This window comes from Camelus ferus, chromosome 25, assembly GCF_009834535.1.
Source record: "Camelus ferus isolate YT-003-E chromosome 25, BCGSAC_Cfer_1.0, whole genome shotgun sequence".
NCBI classification, from domain to species: domain Eukaryota; kingdom Metazoa; phylum Chordata; class Mammalia; order Artiodactyla; family Camelidae; genus Camelus; species Camelus ferus.
In genome coordinates, this window is record NC_045720.1 from 19,433,331 (window position 1) to 19,451,639 (window position 18,309).

The following is an 18,309-nucleotide window of genomic DNA, read 5'->3' on the forward strand; positions in this document are numbered from 1 at the left end:
ACCAGACTATTACACATTTTTATAGAGGAGCACAGAGATTAAGCCCTCTAATTGTTAGATAACTTTCAGCCTTTAAATGAGATTCATTCATGGGAAATACTTTGATTTCTTCAGAAATGTTTCCATACAATTTACCTGAATTAAACTGTCAGTATTCATGAACAATCTCAGTTTGTATCAAGTTAACTCCACACTTAGTATATGTTTTTAGAAGATTCTCCTGGAAATTGAGAGATTACAGACCATGTCTGTCGTATAGATCACTGTAACTCCAGCTTCTAGCACAGTGCCAGGCACATGGTGGACATTTAATAACTATTCCCAGAACTGAACTGAATTGAATTTACCACTGAGATGTTATTACTGCAAAGTTGTACCAGAAGATTCTATCACAGCCATCTGTACATTTCCCTAGAATGAAGTTCTCAAAGGATTCTTGATATAATCGAGTAAACATGGAAACTGAAGGAGTTAAAAATATTTGAGGTACATCCAGACTCACAGCACGTATATCAAATTTCAGATTGAATTGATTTAAAATGGCTAAGATATAAAACCATAAAAAATGTGAGTAAGTACTCAGTCTATCAAGGCTTGTTATGTAATTACATGGTTTCAGTATGGTTCTTATTCATAGAAAACTATTAGAAAGGATCATTTCTGCACAAATAACTTCACCAATGGGGACTTTTACTGTCTTGAAGATGAATATCCCATGTCCCCAAATGTTAAGCCACTTGAATGAATAATTCAGTCATATTTACGTTTTATTAATCAAATGAACTCTATGTACATTTTGTGTTAATAACGATATTTGAAAACCTTACAATGTTTGTTTTTGGCAGATCTTCAAATAATAAAATAAAATAAGCAATACAAACAGCCAAACCAATTTAAAACTTGTTTTTTATCCTTGTTCTTTTCTAAAGTAACATCTGGGTTTACCAGCACACGTGTCAGGGCTCAACGCAAAGGGATCTATAACCAACGGAGGATTTAAGCCCCCTAAAACCAAACTTGAATCAGAAGCTTTGGGGAAAATGTAATGATAGTGATACCCTACAGTGGTTAGCTGTGAACCTAACGGCTAAAGTTTTGTTTTTTGTTGTTTTTTTCAGTTGGTTATTTAGTGGTTATACTTCTTGGTGCACTGTACAGGAGGAAAAGGAAAAATTATATTGGATTGAAAGAGTACTTCTATTAAAAGATGGGTGTGTCGCTGTCTGTTTCAAATCTTGGTGTGGATGATTGTCTCAATTCATCGCCTAAATTGTTGTTGTGAAAATCAATATGGCAGTCATAGTACATTTGAAATGTGGAAAGGAGACAAGTGGTCCAGACAATACTCAGTTATTGAAAAGCTTTTGCTGGGCCCATCATTGGGCTGGCCTCAGAATTCCTTGCAGTTAACTGTTCCTACCACCCTCCTTCCTTTTTCATACAGGAAATTACCAGCCAACAGAAGTAACATGGCGGCCACACAAATGTGACCTAAAAGTTAGAGGGCAAACTGTTAAAACTTGAAGTTAAAAGCAGTCAGTTCCTTGAATTGTTGATTCCAGGATTTCCTCTGTAGAAATTTGCACTGGATGTGACTCTCATGTAGATCTGGGATTTGGGGCGGACCTTCCTTCACTCTTGCCCTCCATGGAAAACCACATAGAAGTAGAGAGTGCACTTAGAGAAGGCCAGGGGTGGAGGGTGCTATGACTGTGTATGGCTTTGGCTCTATAAGAGTGCAGCTTTCCTTCAGCCTGAAAGGAGAGTAAGAACCATGCCCAGTATGCCTCTCAGGTGTGTCATCAGTGTTATTATCCACTAGCTGTTTATTCCTGTCGTGTCTTCTCCTAGAAGTGTCCTTATCCTTATCACTCAGTTCTCCTCTATCCTGCACAAAGTCATGGAGATACAAATTATTATTAACTCTTAAACACAGCTTGTAGGGAAAGGAGAGACAATCTTATTATTTAAACATGCACACACACGTGTAGAACCGTCCACAATGCGTGACTCTAATGATGTCTCTGCAGGAGAGCTGGAGCTTTGTTCTACCTGACCTTGAACCTTCAGGACCTAGCAAGTGCATGGCTTCAGCTGCTTCTCAAAAATCAGTGTGGAATGTAGGACTGGAAAATTCATTCTCTTGATTTTATCTTCTACATCACCATTAGCCATCTCTGTCCAACTGAAGATAAATTTGTCAATCCAAATGGGAGACATTTCAAAGGAATCCTTTTTAAAAACTTTCTTTTCAAAAACAGAAGTGACTGCTAATGACAGAAATAATAGCAGGGGAGATCATTTTCAATTTCATTAATGCTCAGCTGCTCAAGACAGAAAGCACTGTCCTAGGTGCTTATTAGAATATTTGATGACTATATTTCCTGTCTTTAACAAACATCGTATAAAAGAGAATGACAAAATATTTTAAAACTTGATCATGCCTGATGGTCTGCAAATGAAATCAGATCTTTAGTGCCTTTCTTTCTGTTTAACTAGCCTTTTTTTGAAAAATGGGGTAGGAGAGATTTTTACTATGCCTTCTTTGACAACAGACCACTTCTCTGCACTTGATTGAGCTAAGGATGTTGGTGACTTGAAAAGAAATGCCTTACTCTGTCCAACCAGGCTACGTTATACACAAGGTGTGACTCCCCCTGAGGTCAGGCTGTCATCCGTGTCGTGGTTTAGAAAGATGTGGTACAGTCCACAATTCTGCAGTCACACAGCTAAGGACATTCTCCCACCTTCTCTGCTGCTTCCAGAAATCCCTAGTGCCCCCAACATAAAGTTCTACAGGGCTTACCAAGTGATAAATTTGTTCAGATGGGAAGGAACACAATGTGTGAAATATTTCTCACCTTCCTCCCCCTCTCCACCCCCACACAAGCACGCTTCTATTGAATTCTAGGTGTGAACACCTAGATATTTCACTCTGACTCAACTTTCCATTCTCATATTTGATAAGATTGACACAAATGAAATGCATTTGATAATATCCAACTGTATGCTTTGAGAATATCTAAAATGTACAATAAGTAGATTAAGGAGATAAAAATGAAACTGACAAAATATTTTTCTCTTACAAAAGACATACAGTTGAATCCCCTTGATAGGTAGCTATTTTGACTGTTTACTCCATCCCTGGCATTGTTCTAAATCGCATCCATTTGCCGCATTAATACTCACAGCAGCTTACACTTTAAAGATGAGGAAATTTAAGCTTTGCCAGGTTAAGTAACTTGCCCAAAGTCATACCAAGCAAAACGCAGAGACATGTTTTGAATACAAGTTGTCTGACTCCTAAGTCTGATTATTAACCCCCATGCCATACTGACTCTGGATAAGTGAATCCAAAGTGCTCCTGGTATTTTTAAAATAAGGTATGATTTACCTAAAAGATACCAGCCTTTGTGGGAGCCTAAATGCTGCTTAAAGCAAGATATGCCTGTGGAAACCAGTGCTGTAATTTCAGGATTTTCCCTCTAACTAATGAAGGGCATTTTCTTTGCAAGAGAATTAAGCACAAAATTGTGCAAGGATTGAAGCATTCTCTGAAACCAGGATTACACCCACTTTGGCATGCTGTGTCAAGCACCCAGGGCGTAAGGAAAGAAAAGCAGGCTGGAGTGAATGGTTACACATCCAGATTTGAGCCTCAGCCATATATGCGGGTTAGTTTCCAAATGGACATTTCCATTGCCTTTATGTGGATCAAATTGGTGTTTATTTGCCAAACGTGTTATTTAGATGGAGGAAAAAGACAGCATGGCCCCAGGGAAGTTTCACAATTATACCCAAACTAGGCTCCCCGGCTCACCTCGGATAAAGGGGGCCCCAAAGTGTTTGATAAACACACCCTCTAATAGTTCCTTGATTTGAGGGAAACAGCTGTCTGGACTTTTGCAGTGGGTCCCGATTGGGACTTTGAGGACCGACACCCAGCATTTGGTGTCGCTCTTACGGAGACTGAGAAATGTATGACACGTTCCTGGTCCTGCTTTGAGGGGAGGGGGACCCAAAGATTATCTTTGTGAAAAATCTAGCTTTTATTACATCACCTCAAAGTAGCCCAACCTGCTACACTAATGAAATTGTGTTCTTGGTTGAAAAGGGCAATTGTTAGCCTGACTTTGTGCTCACTAAAAACATTCCCCCGATCTTGTTAAATTATTGCTCTCATTTCAGATTTTTATGGCTGTGCAGCTTACCAGCCCTCATTTCTTTACGTTTCATTCATTTTCCTTGTATTGATGATTAATGGAGGATGTCGAATGTTAGAGCGCGCAGGCATCAGCAATTGCAAGATCATAATTAGTTTAGCTGACGAGGGCCTCTGATAGCAGTTGCGTCTGGATGGAAAAATTACCCTATAGGGAACTGGCTGCTCACCAGGTCTTTTTAGTGATACATTGTGAAACACCCGATGAATCAAATGCCCTTTCAATGCCAAGAAAGTGTTCCAGTCTTGAAGCCAAAATTATGTCTGCAGAAAGCTTTCCATTTGAAATGTATCAGAGTACAATTATAACCATTGTATTTTCTTGGCAGAGATACCACTCGTCTACAGTATGGACTCAAGTTAAATAAATTGCCTAAATTTTATGAATCCCTGAAATTTTGACTTATAGTGTTTGTAATTTTAAATTTATAACAAAATTGGGTTCCAGCAAGACTTTTTCCACTCCTTATCTCACATGCATATTTTGTCATGAAAGGCTCTGCTTCCTAGGAAGCGAAAGGAGAACAGAGTTGCAGCTCGGGCTGGCCTTTTTTTTTTTTTTTTTTTTTTTTTTTTTTGCAACAAGAGACTTCCATTTCCTGCCTGTTAGTCTTTGCGCCTACAGACACAGCCGGACTTCTGTTTCAATGAGAAGTTTAATGGAATCATTACTTGATAGCAGAAGTGGAACAAGCAGTGCTAATGATCGACTTCTAAATATTCTTGAGTTATTTTTGAATCTGGTGATTACAGAATTCAGCCCACTAAAATCAATTTGTGTTCAGAAACACTTGCGATCTTCAAGTCTGAGTCAAATAAAATAAATAAATAGCCATCGATGGGGCTGTGTTGTCTGGCTGACACGGACCCCTCGTATGCAGTCTCGTTCGTAACACTGTACTTCTGGTTGGCAGAAGTTCCCACTGTGCCTCTCAGCTTTGGGAGACGGAGGGTGTGTTCTTTCAGACTTCACAACGGCAAACCAAAAATTAGAACTGAGTGTCTTCTGGTCTCTTACGTTACATGACTGACATCCAAAAAGACACACAGCAGGTTTAACTCTAAATGGTTTACATGCTGCATTTATTCCAAGCTGGACTGTATTTTAAAACACAGGTACCCTCCTCTTCCAAAGTATATTAAACATATTGCCTGGCTCTGTCTTTTGACTTTTGTTTTGACACTTTTAAAAGGTATGTTTTAGGGTTCGGCATTTAGGAGCCATCATTAAAGGCACAAAACCCAAGGTTCAAAAAGTTAAAGCTGTTTCTGTGAAAAGCCTTTGGTGCTGAACACACCTCATCCATCACTGTAGGGTTAATTATAATGAAAATCAGTGGTGCCTATTAAACACAATTGAACCTGACCTCATTATGGGCAGTGTGGTTTTATACTGTCATTGTTGCTAGTCTAAAGACAAAACTCCTGGGTTGATTTGGTCTAACTCCACCGATCATGTGACTCACCTCTGACCTTATGTTTTTTTTTCCCATTTCAGAGGCGCAGAGGCTCGGGTGTTTTTTGTGCCAATTGCTTGACCACAAAGACCTCTCTCTGGCGAAAGAATGCAAATGGCGGATATGTATGCAACGCGTGTGGCCTCTACCAGAAGCTTCACTCGGTAAGACCTTGTTAGACTGTTTCAGGAAAAGCTTTATAAAGCAGCCTGGTCTGTGGCGTGATAAGTACCATTCCCTGGCTTGCAGTGCCTGCCCCTGCAGAGTTTAATCCAGGCGCTTTGAGTGCACATGTGATTTATGGTGGACAAGCCTTAGATGTTATGGGGGGAAACATTTGAGATCATTAGTAATGCATTATGCTCCTTTTGATATAGAAGAGGAAAATGATTGATTTCTGGGAACTTCCCATAACAGAGAGTTGAACTAGTGGTTATCAGAATTCAGTGAAATTAACTTAGGTAGAAAGGAGAAACCTTAAAAGTTCAAAAGTATATTAAAAAGTTGTGTGTGTGTGTGTTTAAAGTGTACTCTCCCATGTTCGGTGTAAAACATAGGACAGGGAAAAATTGCTTATTTTCCAGTTTATCTTTGGAATTTGCAAGGGTCATCTTGGCTGCTTTGGGGACTGGAAGTTGGGCACATTCAGGAGAGTGGTTCTAAGCTAGGACCCAGGATGCCAGGTGACTCTCTCCAGTGCTTTCAGTCAGAGGTATCCGAGTGCTTGAAAGCACCCAGCAGAGTGGAGTAAGGTGCATACGTGTTTGGGTTTTAAGATCTCTAACTGGCTTCTTTCTGTGGCTCTCCAGTTATTTCTAACCAAATTTTAGTTAGAATCCTATCATAAAATGTAAACTTGCACATCACCCATCTTCAAATGCGTTTGAGTTCCTGAAGAATATTTTTTAGTTGAGAAAGTTTATCTGTTGACAAGAGCTGCCTTTAAAAATCGGAATCCCCCATTGAGTAAGCAGAACTCTATTTCCCTCCACCTTTTTTCATTTTGCTTGGCATTTTACCGCCGCTCTAAGCACAAGCCAATGAATAGATTATGGCTACAGGGAATACAATTTTAGACAAAATGTCCTCATAAACGGACCATTGGAAGCACTCTTTTTAAAAATACAGGCTGCTAACAATACTAATTGGTGGTAAAATGTAAAAACCTTAGTTATTAGCATGTAGCTGACAGGATTCCCACCCACCCACCACCACCATCAACATCACCTTACTTTTTTACCTTCACCATTTAAGCACAGCAGTAAGCTTCCATTTAATAAGTACTGACAATGATTTTAATTGAACTCTGGCCAATCAAAGGCCAAGAAATAACTAAACTACTGCTCTTCCAGGTTACGATAATTTAACAACTGTGATACAAACTAAACTCTTTTTTTACAGTTATTTTAATATTCATCTCTCCAGAGAGGAGATGTTTTCAATTTTGAGGGTTTTTTTAAGTCATAAATTTAAATACATAAAGGTTATGCTCACGTTTCACATCAAAGGCTGCCACAAAAGTTATGAAAGTTTAAAAAAGGTATGAATGCAAATTTCAGATTTCTTTAGAAGGTAGAGATTAAATACTGCCTATTTTTATAATCTGAATATGAGCTTTTTATATACCTGAAATTCTGAACAAAATAAATGAACATACCCAAGGGAAAATAGCATTTTTTTTCTGAAACCAGTAATTTGATTGTCAATAAAAAGCGTGTTATCTTTTCTCCTTCAAAATATCTTTGTGAAAACAGAAACATTCCAAAAGGATTTATATTATGTCTAACAGATAAAAAGTACACTCTTGCATTCAGGTTCATCCTTTCTAGGTACAATTCACAAATGATGTATTGTTTATATTCACATTTTGTGTAGAAATTATTTCCTGGTTTCAGTAATCTTTTAGCATCAGATTTTAGCTCATTTAATGATTCTCCTGCATTTTTAATCTATAAATATGCATTCATTTATTAAGCTTATTCTTTCAATTCTATAAATCAAAGTTAGAGCTCTTACTGCAAGTAAAGTTTTTTTTTTTTTTTTTTACAGTCTTATCTACGGATTTTAGTCATGGAATATAAACACCTGTTGAACATGTACATAAATACCAATCATATAATGTCGAAGTTGAATAGCATACTTAAGCTGAGTGAAAGTTAGCATTCGATTTAAGTACAGAGTAGAGTAACAAATTGGATATTTGAACCGAGGCCACAGATAAATTAGATTTTCAACAGAAAACAAATGTTTCACCTGTTAACAACTAAAGCCTTCCATAGTGAATACTCACATAATTAAAGAAAGAGAAATAAAAGTGAGAGATTAAAAAACAAAAACAAAACAAAAAACCTCTCTCTGATACAGCTTTGATAACCTGATATCTTTCCTTGAAATTCTGTCAATTTGTCTTGGATTATTTTTGCTCTGATCTTTAATATTATATATTCACACTTGCAATTATTTAGAAGAATGTATTACTTAGCTAGGGTTGGCATAACAAAATACCATAAATTAAGTGGCTGAAACAACAAAAATATATTAGCACACAGTTCTAGAGGCCGGGAGTCTGAGATTAGGGCACCAGCATGGTTGGGTTCTGGTGAGAGTGCTCTTCCTGGCTTGTGGAAGGCTGCCTTCATGCTGTGTCCTCATTTAACCTTATTTACCTCCTAAAGACCTCCTCTTCAGCCACACTCACACTGAGGAGTTAGCACTTCAACCTATGAACGGGGGAGTGGGGAACACAGCTCAGTCAACAGCAATGTATAATTTTTCCACAGTCATCACTAAAACCCATCTCCCAAGTTACTATGTTGACATCCCAGTGCATGACTCAGAAGTTGAGAAATATTTCAGAAAAGTCACATTTCTTCAAGTAACTTGCTACACAGTTTTATCACTAAATGATGCAATTCCAGAATCTATTGAGTTTGGAAAAGCTGTTTTCAAGTAGATTAAAGTTTTTCAGTCCTCCCTGTAAAGATGGGCCTGATTTCATTAGAGTGAAATGGTGTGCTGTGGTTACTTCCTCTGATCCTGCTTAGGGCAAAAGGAGGAGATTTAGTAAATCTCTAACGTAAAGCCTATCTTTGCTTTGAACTTCAGCATGGTTTATATTTGCGCGGAATTGGTAATGCGTTTTAATGTATTTTTGAATGTTTTCCTTTTATGTATTGTGTGTGTGTTCTCTGCAGACTCCCAGGCCTTTAAACATCATTAAACAAAACAACGGTGAGCAGATTATTAGGAGAAGAACAAGAAAGCGCCTTAACCCAGAGGCACTTCAGGCTGAGCAGCTCAACAAACAGCAGAGGGGTGGCAGCGAGGAGCAAGTCAATGGGAGCCCCTTAGAGAGGAGGTCAGAAGACCATTTAAATGAAGGTCACCAGAGGGAAATTCCGCTCCCCAGCCTGAGTAAATACGAAGCCCAGGGTTCATTGACTAAAAGCCATTCTGCTCAGCAGCCAGTCCTGGTCAGCCAAACTCTGGATATTCACAAAAGGATGCAACCTTTGCACATTCAGATAAAAAGTCCTCAGGAAAGTACTGGAGACCCGGGAAACAGTTCCTCCGTGTCTGAAGGGAAAGGGAGTTCTGAGAGGGGCAGTCCCATAGAAAAGTACATGAGACCCGCGAAGCACCCAAACTACTCGCCACCAGGCAGCCCTATTGAAAAGTACCAGTACCCGCTGTTTGGACTTCCCTTTGTACATAATGACTTCCAGAGTGAAGCTGATTGGCTGCGGTTCTGGAGTAAATATAAGCTCTCCGTTCCTGGCAATCCGCACTACTTGAGTCACGTGCCTGGCCTACCAAATCCTTGCCAAAACTATGTGCCTTATCCCACCTTCAACCTGCCTCCTCATTTTTCAGCTGTCGGATCAGACAATGACATTCCTCTAGATTTGGCGATCAAGCATTCCAGACCTGGGCCAACTGCAAACGGTGCCTCCAAGGAGAAAACGAAGGCACCATCCAGTGTAAAAAATGAAGGTCCCTTGAATGTAGTAAAAACAGAGAAAGTGGATAGAAGTACTCAAGATGAACTTTCCACAAAATGTGTGCACTGTGGCATTGTCTTTCTGGATGAAGTGATGTATGCTTTGCATATGAGTTGCCATGGTGACAGTGGACCTTTCCAGTGCAGCATATGCCAGCATCTTTGCACGGACAAATATGACTTCACAACTCATATCCAGAGGGGCCTGCATAGGAACAATGCACAAGCGGAAAAAAATGGAAAATCTAAAGAGTAAAACCTTAGCACTTAGCACAATTAAATAGAAATAGGTTTTCTTGATGGGAATTCAATAGCTTGTAATGTCTTATGAAGACCTATTAAAAAAAAATACTTCATAGAGCCTGCCTTATCCAACATGAAATCCCCATCTTTTATTATTCTTTCTTTTGATGAGTAGGTTACCAAGATTAAAAAATGAGACAAATGGTCAGTGAGAAAAATAAATGGAAGATGGTAAATAGTCATGTTTTAGAACCTAGTAAGTCAAAACCATCTTGGCAAATGTGTACTGTGGAAACCATCTGTAAGAAGTATCACCAGACTATAATTATTATGCTTGTAAAGAGAGAGATCAAAGCTGTCTAGAATTTGGAAGGGTTTACATCTTATGATATTAAAGCAGTATTGGGCTGGCCGTTGGCCCATCTGCTCAAAAACCAATGAATTGTTGCCTCAGTTTAGAAGTATCATGAAATCCAAGGCAGACGAGGAGAAATCTCATCTCCAGGGCAGTGAAAGGAAAATGGCGCCCTCTTCGATGAGTCTCCTCTCATTGACCGTGTTTCAGATTTAGACCTAGAAACGTGAGCTGTGGTTAGGCTTGGTGAGAGAGCAACAGGAAAAAATGACAGATGGTGACACAAGGATTTTGGCCAGCCCTGCCTGTACATACACATGCACACCCTCTCTGATATTTTTGTCCTTTAGATGTTCAAGTACTCCTTTCCAACATAGTCCTTTTGTTTGCCATTTAGGCTCATTTTGTCCAAATATATATGCATTTTTAAAAACAACCTCCTCAGTGCTTATGTAGTGATTGTATGTTAGCCAGGTATTTCTTTCTTGTATGTGATGAACCAGTTTGGGTTTGTTTTTTTAAACTTCCTCTCGGTCACTAATCTCACTGGGCACGTCATAACTAAAGGAACCCCCTCAGTTGAAAAGACTAGATGGATACAAAAATTCAGACCATGGGCTTCATTGGCTTAGAACGCATGATATTTCTCCACAAGGTAACCTGCTGTATTTATTTATTTTCCTTTGGTTTATATATAATTTCCAAACTTTGTGGTCAGGCAACGTCTAAGGTTACGTTACCACAGACTGACAGTTGGTATATGTACCAGTCAACCCCTTCATTAGATTTATACAGGTTTAGTTAAGTAGCATTAAATAGGATTCTTAGAAGTATGTTCTTCATAGTACTTTTAATACTCAAGGCTTTGTAAAACTATCCATGAAGGGAAAGCCTCAGCATAACTGCTCAGGGAAATAGGGCTAAATAACTGAACATTAAATAATTGGTTAAAGGTGCTGTTAGTCGAGCCTCAATGCTTGCTACAAGGATGTATGTACAAGGACTGACTTTAATAATTTGCATTATATCGTCCCAACCAGTAGTTTATTTTTTGCCACGGAGATGTAGAAGATATTACAAGCTACTGGATGCACTGTCAGATTAACTTATTTCATTAAAGAAGTTGGGAGAACAAATAGGAAAAAAAAAAAAAAACCTTATTTTTCTAGTAAATATTAATGTATTACATTTCAAATAATGGTGCCTGACATATTGAATAATTATTTTCTACAGTGTACGTATGCAACAAAGATATTCCATCATGCATTAGAGTCAGTTCTGGCTCTGCCTAGCTGTTTACATTTGCAAATGTAGCAAACAAGGTAATGAAGCAACTATTTCTATTGCGGTAGATATCTCTTTGTGTGTGTGTGTGTGCATTAAAGTTGTAAACGGTAACATGAAACAAATGAAAGTTCTTGATATAATGGTATGGAAAACAAGAAGGAAATGAAAATATTTTTATGCCTACTTAGGAAAAAAAGGGTAGCACTATTCATTCCAAGTACTTTTTTTTTTTTAATTTTTAAGCTCTTAATTCACATTGTTATGCTTAAGATGATAAACATATATCCTCTTTTTATTGCTTTGTCTATGTTTCAGATGAAACATTTCAGAAATGATTTTGATAAGTGCTGCTGGAATCCGCAGCACTCATGTTTTTATTGCATTCAGTAGTCGCATTTGCACTTCATTTTTACATGAATTCGCAGTTGCTTTGTACTGTTTTGTTTTGTTTGGGTTTTGTTTCTTTTTCACAGTGCCAGGTCTTCGTTTCTTAAAGTTGGATGGCAGGTAGAGTTCAACCAGTTTGTGACTGTTGTAGTGAATGAAGTTAAACATGTCTTTCTGATATTGTGTTGTCATTTCCATTCTTGCATTTTCGTTTTCATGTGGGAAAAAAAAAAAAAAAGGAGAGAGAGAGAGAGAAAGAAGTCAGGACTAAGCCTTCTGCTTCAGTTTCATTTTTAAAGGGTCCTATTCTGATCTCACCTGTCAAGTCGCTCTAATGTTCACAGAACTGAGAGACAGAGGTGGAATGAGGGGCTTCGACATTCGCATGATGTGATGCACCTGATATTTCTTAGGAATTTTGATGAACGTATCTCAAAGTGTACAGGCAGATTGGAGAGGTGGCAATTAAAGATCTAAACAAGAGGAGATTTCCCAAACAACAAAACAATAATTTTCTTAGTAAAAGGACTAGAAACAAAGTGCACCTTGGCAATCCTCAAGCAACATTCAATGTGGACTGCTCCAATCAGAAAATACGCGGAGTTTGGTTAACTAGGGCAATGTTAGGTATGACTTTTTTGGGCAGAAATACCCCATAAGAAGTTTCTCCACTGTGTTAGAAACAAGTAGGTTATTCATTTTGGGCATGTATGTCTTTTTTTTTTTCATCTGATTTTTTTATTTTTTCTCAGACAGACAAGTAGTAATGGTTAGCATTGGAAAATACATATCACTATTCTTGGAATATTTATGGTCAGTCTACTTTCAGTAGAATATTCTTAGATAGCATTGACACGATCTTATTCTGTATTCCTTTGTTATTGATGATTTTATTTTCATTTATTTTACTTTCATATTTTGATGGAGAAAAAGTTGGACTATTAAAAAAGATGAAAATTTAACACAACACTAAAATACCCCTGAATTTTTGACTTACGAGAGCCTTTGTTCCAGCTCTCAACATATATCACAAAAATGATTGGTGGTTATCTTTATTTTTAATTGGGTTTTAGAGTTCTGGATCATGTTGTCTTAAACTGTCATTTTAAATGAGCTATTTAGGGACTTAACCTTTTTTGGGGGGCGGGGAGGGGGTTCAAAACTACTTAGGAATTTCCGCTCTTGGAAAAGGCTTTCCCAATGATAAAAACTATATGCCAACTAAAATTGTATGCCATTTAAAAACTGTAAGTCCTTTTTGGTTTTGGGGGGAGGGAAGGTAATTAGTTTTGTTTGTTTATTTTTTTTTTTTAATGAAGGTACTGGGGGTTAAACCCAGGACCTCATGCATGCTAAGCATGTGCTCTACCACTGAGCTATACCCTCCCCCCAAAAAACTCTTTAAGTCTTTTTAAAGTACGCATCTGTATTCTGAATCAGGCTTTGGATCAAACTTTAGGCCAGGACCAGCTCACGCATTCTCATTCTGCTCCTTCTCACTCTTTCTCTCTCCATCTCTCACCCATATGTTCATATCGTTGTTTGGGACAGAAAAATCATAAAGAGCCAGCCCACCTCGGAGGACTGTGGACTGAGAGGCACTGCACGACTCTAAGTAGATGAGAAAAGGATGGAGCTCTCTCGGCAAACACCTAAACTCCATAGTTCAAAACAAAAAGACTGTACCCATTCTTTCTACATGACATATTGAGATGTTCTTTTTTTTAAAAAAAAAAAATCAGCTTTTAAGAGTGTGATGTTTTCTTCTAAGCTGTTCTCTTTTAGTGAGGGTAGATTTTAGAAAACAAGCATGGGGATTCTTTCCTAAGGTAATATTAATGGGAAGGAGACAAAAGGGATGACCTTGAACAGCTCTTTGTTGAAGCCTGTGGTAGCACATTGTTGATGATTGCACATGTGCACATAATCTATGATGATCCAATGCAAATACAGCTCCAAAAATACTAAATGTGTATATTTTTGAAAATGCCTGAGGATATACATTTTTCTTAATGAATTGAAGAATATCAATCCTGCTACTAAAATAAGGACTAGCCTCCCGCTGCATGGCTGCAGAACATCCCAAGGTGACCTGTCTTGAGACCTCTGGACTGCCTGCCTGTTGAGTTGGTGAACTTTAACAGAGTTCTGGAGGGGAAGAGCTGACATCCCGTGGCAGAAGCATGAAGTCAAGAAGCTGGCTGTCAGCTTCTGTGCCGTTTGCCAGCCTTTCGCCTATAGTTTACTTGCGCTCACAGCTCCTTGTCTTTGGGTTGAGGGCCGTGGCAAAAATACCCAAGGCACCTTTGGTGAGCAAGTGGGCGAAGGCTTTGCTGACTGTCTTAGATCACAGGAGAAAATGGGGGAACTGCAGTCCAACCTGAATATGAGACTAAACATGCTAACCAAAGGTAGGTACTTCTAGGTGGCACTCTCTCAGCAGGCAGCTGTAAAGGAGAAGAGGATGGAAAGACATGCGTCGGGACTTTGAAGGGCTGTGTTATTTTCCCAAAGAAAGACTTGGCCAAGGGCAGAAGGCATGACTTCTTTGCAGAGCACTTCCTTTTGGTTTTCCATGACTGTGTCACAGACAGTGGACTCCCGTATTGCTGATAGTGGTCAGTTGTTTAGAAAACATCCACAGTTGTCTGCAAGAATTAGGACCTCTGGAAGGTGCTAGGGCTGACGTGTGTCAAGTCAGGGATGAAGAAAATGTGAACTTCAGCATTGGTCCACGTGTGGAAACTGGATAATGTAGGCTTGTGTGTTGTTCTCTTGAGAGGAAACATAAAATATAAGCTTCACTCCGTCCTACGCCAGAGAAAAAGCAAGAGTAACTTTACATGGAAATAACACTTAGCCTTCATCAGAGAAAATGGTCCTTCAAGACCCATGAGTCCCAAAACTGGATCCTGATTTTTACCCCCCTCCCCCGGTTCTCTTTTCATTATATGACGTGCAGCAAATCACTTTTTTTTTTTCTCTTTTTGTGCCTCAGGTTCCTCACCTGTAAAATGGAAAAAATATATTAATAATAATATTATTATTAATAATAATAATAATGGTAATGTAGTACTTGTTTGTAAAGCACTTTGAGATCCTTGGTGAAAAGGCGCCATGGGAGTGCCAAGTATTATTATAGGGCCAAGGGACTTATTTAAACTCTCAGTTCCCAAGGGCCAGGAAAGGTTGGGGTCATTTTTATTAAAGACGAGCTGTAAATATCATAACTAGACAGCCTGTAGCGTTGGCTATGAAGAGGCAAAACTATTACAATAAATAAAACCATAGTTTCTTAATGGCTACCAACAAGGCAAATATCCCAATAAGAAATGCCAAATTCCTTAGGGTGGGCTATTTGACAACATGGATAATTTGTGGGTGGGGGGAGGGACAGGGGCGGGAAACATCTCAAAATGCCAATGTAAAATTCACTTACAGCAATATTCACCAGCAGAAAATGTCTTTCATACGGAATGATTTCATGTTGCTAAGAAAAAATTCAATTTGTAGTCCTGATTTGAATATTAGAATGTTGGCTATAATAGTTCTGTTCTTACAACACATGGAATTTTTTTTTGTTTGTTTTATTTAATTTTGTTTTCATAGTGCATGTTCATTTCTACTCACAAACATGTTCTTGGTGTATTTCTTATGCAAACAATCTTCAGGCAGCAAAGATGTCTGTTACATCTAAACTTGAATAATAAAGTTTTACCACCAGTTATACATGATGGTGTTGGTATGGTTTATATGGATTCACTTTCATCCATGTAACAGTAGGAAAGACAGATTTTTGTAACTTAAAGGCAGGCTCTGATGAATTGAGACAGTGAAATCAAATCACCGTTTTCAAAAAATATGACGAAGATTGAAAAAGCCTGGATTCTCTCAACTTGTTTTGCTTTGCTTTATTTTTTTCTTTAAACAATCAATCTCTTCTTGATAGATTTTGTGTAAAAAAAAAAATAAGATTATACTAGTTTATTTAGGAAGATTAACAATAAAAATTGTGTTTATTTCAAAACATTTATTGAGTATCAAGTATTGAGTATTGGGTAATGATTATGTTAATGATATGTTAAAAAGTCCTGCTTTTGAAGTTTGATTTTGAATTCAATTCAGTATGCACACATGAATATGATGTGAAGATCCTGATAAATCATCTCAAGAAGTTTATATTAATGTATCACATGCCTTGTTTGTTGGTGTAAAATGCAATTAATCAGAGAGGGTTCCTGAAGGTTGATTTGGAAAGAGGGAAGAGGCAGAAGAAAACCAGTAGGCAAAGAAGACTCATCCAAAATGTTTTTAACCAGAAGGAAAAACACAAAAAGGACAGGACATAAAGCATGTAAATAACCCATGGCTTTGGAAGATTTGTTCTGAAAATTTCAAATTAATTAGTATCTACCTTCCTTGCACAATCTTTACTTCTCATTTTGTGAACACAAGTTAACAAACCCTTTACTTATTTTTTCAAGTGTTTTCTTTTCTCCCATGTTTTGAAAACAGGAGACGAAAGACTTTGAGGGGCTGATCCTAGGGTAATGAGCTTGTTTCACAGCTGGAGTCAACACTGTCCAGATAAGAGCTTAGTAATAGCACTTCATATGATTTCCTTCCCTTATGCAGAATTTGATTCTTCTCTTGGGGAGAACTTTGCAGATAAATTTGAGTACTCTTTGTTCTCACCCCGGACTGTCAGAATCCCATTCAAGGAGAAATGTGTGCTCATGAGATCTTTACCATAGTTCGAAGGAAGGGACGAATGAGTAACTCTGACTTCCCTCCCACACCTTTTCCTCTCCCATCTCTGGGAGGGTAGAACCAGGGTCAGAAACTCAGTGCACAAAGGGAGCAGGCAAGTGGTCCATATGAGTGCATGAAGCCAGCTGAGGGAGAGTCTGGGAGCTGCAGGGCTGTATAAATGTAGACTTTCCTCAACTTGAAGAATATTGCCAGGCTGCCTCATGTTCCCAGATTTGCAGTTTTCAAGAAAAACTGGCCAAAGGGAATTTTAGATGAAATCTAATTTTCAATGTCAGTGACTGCCTTTTTTATTTGTATTTTTTAAATACTGCAAGCCAAACAAAACACTTATTCAGAATAAATTCCACCCCTCAACAGGCTGAGTGTGACCCCTGGAGCTTGAACAATGGTGAACTCTGGTAACTGGTAGGGAGGAAATTGGGCAAAGGGCTGAGGTTAGCAGTGATTCCTCTGGGTTTTGTCTTGGGTCCCAGTGCATCACCCGCTCTGCCAGGAAACCCAAAAGCACTGTGGCGGCAGCACCTGCCTGATTATTTCGCAGCCAAATTTGCTTAAGATGAAAAACATTTGCCCAGAAGAGAAAAAAAAAGCCTTATTTCTTGAGCACACTGCTAGTTACTTTGTACTTTTGTTCTCCATCCTTGTAACCCAAGTATAATTTTTTTCTTTTTTTTAAACACACTAGTATGAGCAAAGAAACCTCAAAAAATATTCAAAGTTGCTCAAGTTACTGTCCAGTAATGTCCTAGATGTCCTTACTTCCCTCTGCATGTCATCCTGTAGAGTGAAAATAAAAAGATGAGAAAAGTGAAGGATAACAGTAGATGGGGTGGGGCAGGCTTTTTCACGTTTTGTGTAGTTGCTCATTTGAGTAATTTAAAAAATTTCTTCAAATAAAAATAAGTAATCTTAATAATGAAATCTTGTTAGTTTTATAGTACCATTCTCCAGTATCTTCAGGATGTAAGTTCTGAATGCCACCTTGCATAAATGTTGCAGCCCAGGTGACCCTTGAACAACACGGATTTCAACTGCGTGGGTCCACGTATATGCCAACATCTTTTAATAGTAACACTACGGCCCTACATGATCCACAGTTGGTTGAATCTACAGATAAAGAACATTAAATATGGAGGAATCATGGATATGTTGGGCCCACTATAAATTATGCATGGATTTTCAACTACACAGAGGGTCAGCACCCCTAACCCAGTTGCTCAAGGATGAATTGTTTTTATATAAAACATTTTACACGAAGTAACAAACCATTCACCCAACTTCCTGCTAGTAACAACAATTAACAAATACCAACTTTCCTTCTTCAAGTAAGCAATAGAGACTGGGAGAGGAAGGGTTATTGGAAGATAGAATAGAAATTGTTTAAATTATTTCCCTAAATAGAAGGTATATTTCCAAGTTAAAACTGTATAAGCACTAAACTGTAAGCAAATTCCCAGGAATATTTACGAACTCAGAATCCACCCATATGTCTTCTCGTAGGTGAAACGGACATCTGCCCTCAGCGCGTTCATGCATGAGTCAGTGTTCAAAGTTGATGTAATGTGCAAGCAAAGGTATTTTCTTC

At 38.4% G+C, this 18,309-nt stretch overlaps 1 protein-coding gene across 6 annotated transcripts in view; it reads left to right on the forward strand.

Moving 5' to 3' along the window:
- TRPS1 (transcriptional repressor GATA binding 1) overlaps nucleotides 1–15,680 on the forward strand; it is a 240,334-nt gene extending 224,654 nt beyond the window's left edge. For all 6 annotated transcript variants that reach the window (XM_032467862.1, XM_032467864.1, XM_032467865.1 and 3 more), the window contains 2 exons: nucleotides 5,721–5,843; nucleotides 8,874–15,680. In XM_032467862.1, coding sequence (XP_032323753.1) covers nucleotides 5,721–5,843; nucleotides 8,874–9,935 — 1,185 coding nt within the window. In that variant the 3' untranslated portion in view covers nucleotides 9,936–15,680. The remainder of the gene's footprint in view (nucleotides 1–5,720; nucleotides 5,844–8,873) is intronic.
- Nucleotides 15,681–18,309: the final 2,629 nt, after the last annotated feature.